Source organism: Belonocnema kinseyi, chromosome 6 (genome assembly GCF_010883055.1).
Source record: "Belonocnema kinseyi isolate 2016_QV_RU_SX_M_011 chromosome 6, B_treatae_v1, whole genome shotgun sequence".
Taxonomy (NCBI): domain Eukaryota; kingdom Metazoa; phylum Arthropoda; class Insecta; order Hymenoptera; family Cynipidae; genus Belonocnema; species Belonocnema kinseyi.
The window spans coordinates 97,907,378-97,919,090 of record NC_046662.1 but is presented as its reverse complement, the minus strand read 5'-3'; the positions used below and the strand labels follow the sequence as shown (position 1 = coordinate 97,919,090).

Sequence of the window (11,713 nt, the reverse complement as noted above, 5' to 3'; positions counted from 1 at the left end):
TGAATATCCATACAGATAATTATTGAATTTTGGAAAAAGTGGTCTCAAAAATTTTCAAAATACGCTCACTTTTTGAATTTTTATTCAAACTGGCTGGCTAACGAACTTAACCTTTATTTTAGGACATTTAAAAAGTATAACAAAGGCCAATCCAATCTGTCAATTCTTTCGAAAGTTATTGTGCTAACAAACTAAAAATCTACAGACACAAAGAGACACAGACTGACGCACACACAGACAGACAGAAAGACACATTCGTAAAAACCTGTTTTTCGGATTCAGGGGGTCTCAAACGTGGGCATTTGACAAAAACGGGGGGGAGAGGTCAAATTTTACACAAATCTGATACCTTCTCTTCATGAAAATGTGAAAAAGAATTATTTTCCACTAAAGAGTTAAATTTTCAACCAAACTGTAATTTTGTGAGTTTGACTTTCTCTTGTGTTAAAGCCCTTATTGCTCCAACGAACACATTCTCATCACGTATCTCGTGCTTGGCACTCGGTTTTGTCCAACATGTCAACTTTTCTATATTATACACAACACTTTCATATCAATTATAATAAAATTTTTATGTAATAAAAAGCAAATTGTATTTATCATGATTATTTGTGTATTTGTTTCTTATTTTACTTCAAATTGTATTCTGAGCTGCTCTAAAACATGTATCATTTCAATAAATGTATACCATTACAATTCATAATATGCATAAAAATTGAATCATGCTAATTCTTATTTCCTTGTTTTTATAATTTTTTTTAATTTTTAATATTGTTTTTTACGATTAAATAAAAACTACTGCGCATCTGCATAGGGTCTAAAACAGGAAATTATGTAGGGTCTTATATAGGAGCCTATGTCCTCTTTCGTATTTTCTGTGCTTTTTCCAAAAAGTTAAGTTTTTAATTTTTAATCTTATGTTTTACGATTAAAAGAAAATCTACACGTCCTATCGAAAAAAGATTAACAATAAATTTATAGATCTTTTTAGACGAACAACTATTTTTAGGTAATTTAAGTTCATACCTTGTGTCGTTTTTTCAAAAAAATTTAATATTTTTATTTAGAATGTTATTTTTTACGACTACAGCAAAAAGTACATGCCCTATCAAGAATTATATCTCTTTTTTGGTTAAACAAGGTTTGTCTAATTTTTTTCGTATCTTATATCGAAAAGTCATTCATTATAAATTTGTAGTTCTTTCCAGGTCCTGTAGGGTTTTCAAAAAGCAAAGTTTTTCTTCTAATGACTTTTTTTCATATCATGCGTTGTTTGTCTTAAAATGTTGATTTTAGTTTGTTTTTTTGGATTTTGAAAATGCTATAACTCCAGTAATTTTTGATTTTTCGAAAAAAGTCATTGGGATAAATTGCTAAATTTTTTGAATACTATGAATAACCGTACAAAGAATTTTTGAATTTTGAAAATAGTGGTCTCAAAAATATTCAAAGTGTGCCCAGTTTTTGAATTTTGATCCAAAATGGCTGGCTAACGAACTGCCTTAAAATATAATACGCCTGATCTACAACAGAGGCGATCTTATCCGTATCCTATCAGAGCCGTGGAGTTACCGTAAGTACGGTATATGGTAATTCAGACTGCCTTCTCAGTATTGAGGTATTTTCACTTCAACCCTTAGCTAACTTCACTTTTTTAAAAGCTTGGGGGAAAACAATAGATCAAATGCATAGAACGAAACTTTATTTCTGTAATATCTTTGTAATTAATAACAATTATCATCACTTTATTATTTCATTAAATAGTAATTAAAAAATAAAACCTATTTTTCAAATACACTTATAAAGAAAAAATTAGCTTTTACGAAGATAATAGCAAAATAGGGAAAAAATGAACTGAATCCCACGCATTTGGTCCCTTATTTTCCCCTCAGCAATCTACAAAGTGAAGTTAGCTGTTGATTGAAGTGCAAATACCTAATACAAGATGAGGAATGTTGAATGTAGATGAATTTCATTTTTGTATTAAATTAATTAGGTCACTTAATTTCAACCATAAATGGAACTTTAGTGCAGTGTCTCATATCTGATATACGGGTAATATGATAATTAATTGACAAGTGTGTTGAGTTATGGATGATTTTCATTCGCGTGCTCTGAAATTCAATTTTTGCTTGCAGAAAGGTGTGCGCGAAATGCGATGCGCAAAGACTTTATGGGATTTCGGCGATTTTAGAAGAGGAGCCAAGAGAGTAGCTGTGAGTAGTCAATATGGCGTCGACAGCGCTGGATAGTATCGATAAACACTGAGCTCATGGTAGTCGTTTTGTCACCGTTTCCTATTTTGATATATGCATTCAGATCTATAACGGATTTTGATTATAAATAGAATAATCGTACATCTATGATACAAAAACATATAAAAAAGGATTGAAGATTCACGTTGTGTACCTGGTAGCTTGAAATGGATATAAGTGCCTTGTTTAGTGTCACTAAGTTCTTTTTTCCTTCTACTAATCTCATCGACTTGGAGGATAAAACAACTGGATTTATCAGGCATAAATGAAGAATTTATTCAATGCTTGCATTAAAAAAAATTATTTCCTAAAATTATTCAAATTTTAATTTTATATTAATTTCATGTTCCTAATAACTGAACGATAGCGCATGAATTTTATGAATTTCAACAATCAGCTGACTTAAATTAACCTGCAAGTTTCATTTCACACCACGCGTTGGCGGAAAGTCAACAATCTTTCTGTCTTAAATTAACATATAAAGTACATTTTACGTACATAAGGCTATTGACATTCAACCAAGCCCCTTACTTAAAGTCATGTTATCATCATCAGTTGACTTTCAACTGGCGAATGATCCTTTTAGTTACATCTGAAAGTCAACCGCCTTTTTGTACTAAAATTCAGATTCTTATATTACTATGTTACTTAAGGGGGGGCGGGTAACGTTAATTCGTGCAAAAAGGCACATATTTGAGAATTTTTGTTACGACACAGTTAAAATCTATTGATTAAAACCAATGGTACATTAAAGTATAGAATTCGAAGAATATTTTGTGAAATTTTCATGTAGAAATGTCAAAAAATAAGGCAATGACATCAATTATTCGGAAGCGTCTCCTGAAAAAGTAGAATTGCGGTGCTCCTCACAACTCGGTGCTGCATCATCTTAAATAAAATAATTAAAGTTCTTTCGTTAGATAATTGCTTTCCCCAAGTAACGCTGGGAGGGTTTTTCGAAATTTCTATTTTCCAATTTTTGGGAACACTTTGAAGTGAAAAACGCGTTCTTTGTGAAAAAATCGGGTAATTTGTTATTGTAAAATGAAAACTATTAATAAATTTAAAAAAAGCTTTTTAGCGTTACCTCGTTAATTATGTACAGAAATAGTGTTCCAAATTTCAAAAGGATCAGTGCAGTAGTTTTGAAGTTAGGAGGGGCACCGTCTTTGGAAACGTGAGCTGTGGGAAAAACTCTTTAAAGTTTTGAACACTAAACAATTTGGAATAAAACATAATCAATTCATAATTGATGCCAGGTCCATAAAGAATGTTGCTATCATCCATAATGTCCAAAACATCTTTTTGTTCCTGTCTACGACGAATCCTGTCTTCTTTTGTGTGTTTTTTCAGCTCTGTGTCGTGTTGCCCTGCGCTGAGTCGTGTATGCAGCGTGGTTGCTGCAAACGCTGTATCCTCGTTAGTTTTATTTCGATTCATCTTAAATTTTCACGCAATATTCTTGAAAGGTTCTCCCTTCAGAAAATCAAATAATAAAAAATTAAGAAAATTTTTTTAAACGTTAACCCCCCCCCCCCCCTAATAATTAGGGGAGGCTATTTGGGCCTTAAACGGGCCTAATCAGGGCCATTACATAAATTTATTAATTAGGCATCCTGAGCCGGGCCTGTTCCAGGCCTTTCTTTAAATAAGGCAATTTCCCTACGAGCTGTTCCGATATGGGTGGCTGACAAACCTCTCTCGAAATCATTCTGGATGGAGATCTCCATAAAGCCAGCGTACATCTCCTTTCAGACACAACCCGAACTGACTAACAATGATCCAATAGAAAGATCCATACGATTAACCCAACCATATGCACTAAGAAAAACTCTTTACGAGCGCCCAGAAGTGTCGAAAATATTTCATTTTAGATGTTTATCATACAGCATTTAGGATTGAGAAAGTATTAGAGTTGTTCGAAATTTGATACCACAGTTTTTCAACGGATCTCCACGTTTTGAGACCCCCTCTGTTTGTTTGTTATTCAAGCTGCAAAATGCCAATCTGTGACAATCTGTTCAATTGTTATAAACAAATTAATGAACAAAATCGATTATTGCTGTTCATTGACGCCTGGAAGTTCTTTTCATCACGTTTTCTCCCGCGAAATCGAGTGAAATTAACGTTTCGTTAAAATCAAACACTGAAGTATAATTTTTTGATTGTTATAAACAAATTGCATAAACAAATTTAATAAGTAAGCGCTCGGAATGAGAAGAGCCGTGTGTAGCCAACATTAGACGGTCAGTAGCAGGTAACCGTTCCTGTGCCTTTAAGATAAATAAAGCCCTTCTCCGGCCCGCATATATTTCCTATGAAATTTCTTAAATTTTTATTTTCAATTAGGATGTAACAAATTATGGGTTTCAGTAGGAACAGAAAATACAAGTTTAATTATTAATTAAATAATTAAATATATTTGACATGAAAAATGCAGAATTACTCCCATTTTACTGCTCGCATACACTGTTGTTGCAAACTAAATTGGCTATTGAATGACTTGATCGAACTCGTAATAAGGAAGACAAAATAATCACGCGCATGTTGGCTTGCTAGTACTTATAAACAATAAATAAAATTATTCTTCATAGAAAGGACTCAGTTTTACAGAAACATTATTGAAAATAAGATAAATATAATCAGCAATATTTAACCTAACCTAAAAACAAGCATTCGTAAAGCTACTACCACAAGGTAGTTTTATGGAACTGTATTGTTGCCAAAACAGATGAATTAAAATAGGATGTAAAATATATGCTATTCTTACCTTGAATTATTTATTACACTTATAACTGGCTATAAATTATAAGATGTGCACGTATCGACACTGTTGACATTCACAGATTCACCGGCGAGAAAACAAAAGACCTCGCAAAAGACGCGCGAAAAGCAACGGGGCACAAGATTGTGCGTCACGCGATGCCGCACAAATTTAAATTTGTATTTACGAAAAATAATTGCAGAGAATAATTATTCACATTATTATTCGGTATATTAATATTTTATTGATTATGCATAAAATTCCAAGTACTGTTACTGGAACCGATGATAAATCTACGATAATATTGTAATAATAACACAGGGCCACAAGTTGAAATTGAGGTGGAGCATCTTTCAATCTAGTTATCCTTTATGTTTTTAAGGTCGCTAATCAAATCCCGGTGTCCATATGACCCCATCACGTCTAGATCAATGTCAAATGAAGGTCCAAGACCTTAATTTGATTGATGCAATTTTTGTGACCCCGGATTCTGAAAGAGCGGAAAATTTTACGTCCGAATACGCCTTGACCTGTTGGTCAAACTGACCTCTGAAGATAATTTTGAGGTCATCTAGAGGTCAAATCCTTCTTTTGATCTCTCAGCTGATGTGTTAGCTATGAATGGGTCTCGAACCAGTGGACCTTTATGTTCTTGTGGTCGCTGATCACGGTCCTGGTGGATGTGGTTTCCTGAAATGATAGGTTCAGAGTCTAAAATGAGAAATTGAATGATTTAATGTTTCATTTCAAGCTTAAGTGTTTACATTCAACCGACTTTAAATTTCAGAGCATGGGCCTAGCATTTTACGAAATCACATTCAACTGTCGAGCATTTTCACCGTAAGGGATGCCCTTAGTTTTTACCAACAGGATCATTCTCCAGGTCAAACAGAGGCCGAGATTTATTACTTACATAATATGCTATAAGAAAGGACGTTGTGAATCGACATTTTTTGTGCCTGCTCCAAGGGCACCTCCACGTGGTGACGTGGAATGAGACTACAAGAGAGTCTCATTCCTAGTCATAAAATCATCCTTCCACCATTACATATCAAACTCGGCTTATTTAAACAGCTTGTCAAAACAATGAGGGTATCGAAGAGCGATGCTTTCATGTATATATTTGAGAAATTTTCAAATATTTCTAAAATGAAAATCAATGAAGGTGTTTTCGATGGCTCCCAAATAAGGGAACTGATGAATGATGATGAATTCGAAATGAGAATCACAACTAATGAGAGAGCAGCTTGGAGTATTTTCAAAGAAATTAAAAAAATATTCTTGGGATATAACAAAGACCCTGATTACAGGAATAATGCCGACAGACTGTTGGAAAATTACCGAAAGATTGGATGTTTAATGAATTTAAAGATCCATTTCCTCCATTCCCACATTGATTACTTCCCTGAAAATCTGGGGGACTTCAGGGAGGAGCAGGGTGAGAGATTTCACCAAAACTTGAAAGACTTTGAGAGAAAATATCAAGGGGGTTGGGATGTGAACATGATGTCAGACTATTGTTGGTCTTTGAAAAGAGAGACACATCAAATGTACATAAAAGAAAATCTATCCGTAAAACTTTTACGAACAAAAGAACACGTTGTACATAAATTTTCAATTTTCATTTCGTGTACAAGTCTACTATGCGATTCCATTAAAAGAATCCATTCTTCCAACCCAAATAATTTTTTTATATAACATCTGAACTCAAATTTTGAATTAGAATTGCTTCAACACCCGAAATTGTTTCCATAGTACCCACATACACGGATCGTGATCAGAGGCCCCAAAAACGTAAAGGTCCACTGGTTCGAGACCCTTCCTAGCTGGATTCGGGGTCAAAAAAATTGCAGCAATCGAATTATGGTGTTTGACCTTCATTTGACCTTGATCTAGACGTGATGGGGTCATATGGATACCGGAATCGTGATCAGCGACCCCAAGAACATAAAGTTAAACTAGATGAATGATGCTCCACGTCAATTTCATCTTGTGGCCCTGTTTACTTTTTCTTCTTTTATTTTCAAAAATGTTACATTTGACATTTTTATGATAATAAATCGTTTTGAAAGTTTTTTTTGTAATTGAAAAACTCGTCGTTTTTTCGATCAAATTCCACTCGGATCCTTTTTCTTTTTCCAGCCAGGGCCGTCAAGTTACCTTAACTACAACATAATTCAGACTACCTGACTTAATCATAAGGGAAGGCTGTTAGGTCGTAAACGGACCGGGTCAGGACCGTTACATAAATTTATTAATCAGGCATCCTGAGCCGCATCTGATCCGGGCCTTTTTTTAAATAAGGCAAAATACGGCAATTTGCGCACGGGTATAAGCAACGAGGATGAACGAAATCATGAAGCTTAACCATTTTTGGACGAAAAATTCTGGTATTCAGAAGCGTTGCCCATTCTTATCTCAATCATCTGCAATCAGCAGATCCTGAAATTGTTGTACTATTAAACTACTATTGAACCCAAAAAACCGTTTTCTACTACCCGAAAAAATTATTTTAAGAATTGATTGATCATGATTATTTATAACAATGGGAAATGTTGTTGGATGTCATAACCTTTTGCAGGAGTTTCATTTTTTATGATATAATCAACATTTCAGGAAGAAAGAGATTTTTTCTATTTGAAAGCGTCTATTAAATGCATTTTGGATAAGAATTGGTAATAAAAAAATATAGTGTCAAACGTCATTGTCCTCCATCAGAATATTAATTTAGGGATAGAATGAACAATTATGCAAAAAATGGATTTTTTCTATAAAAGAATAACCGTTTAATGCATGTGTTAATCAGTATTGTTTATAACAATGGTAAATATTTTTATTGTCTATTTCTGTCAAAATTTTAATTTTTGAAGGCAAGCCTACTGTTTGCGCAGAAAAAATGCATTTTATATATACATAGGCGCTTGTTTATTAAATTTGTTCATGAAGTTTGTTTATAACAACCAAAAAAAATTATACTTTAGAGTTTGATTTTACCGAAACATTAATTTCACTCGATTTCGCGGGGAAAAACGTGATGAAAAGAACTTCCTGGCGGGAATGAACAGCAATAATCGATTTTGTTCATGAATTTGTTTATAACAATTGAACGGATTGTCACAGATTGGCATTTTGCAACTTGAATAACAAATAATAGAGCTTTTTTAACAAAATCGACCTGGACAGACCTCTTCAGAATTTAATTAGCTTTAAGTTAAAAAAAAAGAATGGAATCGGAAGAAAAGTGTAGGGTCTGTATCATTTTGAACCCCAATTTTCTAATGCGAACTATGCGTCCGTCCGTAAATACGATAACACTCGAAAAAATCAATGGATCAAATCTATCTTTGGCACACTTTTTTGAGATCCTAAAAGAAAGGGCGAGTTCGTAAACAAGCCACTTTTGATACAAATTAAAAAAGTGTGCGAATTTTGAAAATTTTTGAGCCCAGTTTTTTTCTGAATTCGAAAATTGTATTTACAAATGTTTATAGCAGTAGAAAAAAAAACAAAAACAAAAAATTCATCCCTGAAACTTTTTTTAATTATATGAAAAATCCCAGGGTTATAGCATTTGCAAAAATGTTAAACTCAACCGAAATTCAAAAGTGTAGGCCAAGCGACGCACGATATAAAAAAAAGTCAAAAGAAGAAAAACAATGCTTTTTTAAAACCTACAAGATTATCATAACAAATTTTTGGGCTTTCTTTGAAAATCGAAAATTTAAATTTTGATTTTGATTTCTTATTTGTGAAAATAACATTGAAAATAAAAAATAAAAAATTTGTGGAAAAATGATGAAAATTACCGGGGAAAAAATATTGAACAAAACCTGTTTACAAATGTCTGTTGAAAATCGAGCTACTCAAAAGAGATCTTTTTGATAAAGTTTCATTCAAGCATTCCAAATGTAAAGAATAAATATCGGAGTGCGAAGCGCAAGGTATAGTCATGTCCGAACACGAAGCGCGAGATTCAACAGACGAATTACATTGATAAGTAATTCGTATTCCAAAAATATATTTAGAATGAGAATAGTACGATTATATAAAAAATACAAAAAATTGTTGAAAAAAATTAAGTTCCTAAAATCAACATAGAGATTACAATGACTGAAAAATAAATATTATAAAAGTTTTCAATTTCAGTTTTGCAGAATGAATCCATTCAAAATCAAAAAGGTATATGTGATTCAAGTTGCAGAATCTCTTAGCGAAAAAACATTTTGTTTTTAAGAGGAAATTAGGCAAGAAGTATCTTTTCAAATTGGAAAAATAAATTTTCTGTGAAATTATGAGTATTTTTCAATTGAAAAAAAAAAACATGTTTTACCTAAACCTCTCCAACTTTTCCCTAAAATGGGATATATAATTTTCTTGTAAAATCACTTTGAACTTTGTTTGACACAACACTAGATATTCTTGAATCCAGATTTATTATTAAACGTTTAGACGTAAATCTAAGGTGATTGAGGAGTATTCACAAAATACACTTCTATTGGCAAGTAGACTCAGTTTTCAACCATTTATTTCTAAGAACTTAAAGCGCAATAGTTTCTTTACTTTAAAAATGAAACTTTTATAATAAATACTTTTAACAGTTTACGAATCATTTCTTGTTGCAAGAACGATCCTTCTCAGAGCTCGGCAGTACTCAAACTGGCTACCGGTCACAATTATTACACACAGACAAGTTAAGTGTCAGCGTACATATTTATTGTACTTGCAGTTTTCACGCATTTTTACACACCTCTAACATACCGCCCGCTTCGTGCTGAGCATTTAGCACGAAATTTCTAAGATATCGCTGATTCTGTGAGCCGCCCACGGTGCAAGAAATCTAACATGCATTAACTTATTGTAAGAATATTCTTTATAGACTTCATATACACAGCTTCGTTATATTTAGGTCATTTTCACAATAATAGTTATAATTATATAAGTGAAAAACAAGTAAAAGACGTAAAAAAAAAATAATTGAAAAAATAGTTCCATAGGAAAGATCTTCTAAGAGACTTTAGTGTTTTGGACTATCAGTCAACTCAGCAGCCCCGACCGCGCTGACAGGCAGTAACCAAAGTTTTGAGATTGGTCGATCGAATTCCGAAGTGGTAGTTTTAACGCGAACGGTACGAATCAGACCGTCTTTTCCTAGGTAGCATATAAGTATGCGACCCATTTGCTATTTAGAAGGAGGGAGCGCATCATGCCTGATAAGCACTATTTCACCTATTTTATAATAAGGATCCTGTTGTTTCCAGTTGTAGCGTTGTTGTAAAGCATGCAAAAATTCCACGTTCTAAAGTCGGCAGAAAACTTCAGTTATACGCTGAACGATTTGCCATCTTTTTAGTCTATTTTCGGGTATGAATTCTACAGAATGCTCTGGAGGACTCGTGATTGGAGCTCCTATCAAAAATGCCCTGGAGTGATATAAGAGGAATAATTGGGATCTTCAGAATGTGTTCCAATTGGTCTGGAACTGAGGCAAGCTTCTACTTGAGATAAAGTGGTAAAGAACTCTTCAAACGTTAAAGTATGTGATCCAACACCTCTACGTAAATGATGTTTCAGATGTTTCACCCCTGCTTCCCAAGGACCACCAAAGTTAGAGGCGGCGGGTGGAATAAAATGCCACGTAGTTCCCTCGACCGATAAAAAATTAACAAGATTCGGGTCTCGACGTAATTGAGCCGCGTTTTCTCTTAATATTCGATCAGCGCCTTGAAAGGTGGTACCATTATCGCTGTAAATGTGAGCAGGTATTCTTCTACGCGCGATAAAACGCTTGTAGGCCAATAAGAAGCTCTGAGAAGTATAGTCTGATACTAGCTCTAGATGAATAGCTCTGGTTACACAACAAACAAAAAGAGCTACGTAACCCTTATAACTCCTTTGTCCTCTACCTGGAGCAAAGCGAATCTGGAAGGGACCGGCGTAGTCCACACCAGAGTGTGTGAATGGTCTACAATTCACAGTGCGAAAATCAGGTAAGCTACCCATTAATTGTTGAACAACCTTAGCTCTCTGACGTACAAAAATGACGCAATGACGTATGAGACAATTTACCAACATTCTACCTCTGATAATCCAAAATCCTAGACGTAGAGTGCACAAAGTGAGCTGAATGCCACCATGTATTGATCGCAAGTACGCATGTCAAGCGATAAGTACTGAAATTTGATGATTACCAGATAGTATCACTGGATGCCTCTCATCATAACTAATTGCAGCTTGATGGAGGCGACCTCCTAGTCGCAGAATACTGGAACCATTCAGAAATGGATTCAACGTTTTTTAAGGAGAAATTTTAGAGACTGATTCACTTGATTTTAAATTGCTAATTTCTGGGACAAAGGTAGTATTTTGTACGTGTAAAATCCACCACTTACGGGCTTCATTAATTTCTACTGATGAAAAAAAAGGCATTGGAGATAATTCTTCAGAATCCTGAAACTCTCCCATTTTCTTACGTAATGCTTTAATAAATCGTAAGCAATGTTCCGTAACTCTAACTAATCTTGGCCAAGACTCAAATTCATTAGCCAGATCCGACTGCAGAGGTTTATCCTTCATGGTATGTTGGGCGACTTTAGCCTTTGAAAAGGGCTCAAGTTCTAGGTCTACTATAGCTGGTGAAGGTGGATGTGAATCCGGCCCACTTGTGGAAGGAAGTGATAACGAACAGGGCCCTTTC

At 34.1% G+C, this 11,713-nt stretch overlaps 1 protein-coding gene across 1 annotated transcript; it reads right to left on the bottom strand.

Moving 5' to 3' along the window:
- Window positions 1–10,428: 10,428 nt before the first annotated feature.
- LOC117175512 lies at window positions 10,429–11,091 on the bottom strand. Its single transcript, XM_033365219.1, has one exon. The coding sequence runs from the start codon at window positions 11,089–11,091 to the stop codon at window positions 10,429–10,431; it is 663 nt and encodes a 220-aa protein (XP_033221110.1).
- Window positions 11,092–11,713: the final 622 nt, after the last annotated feature.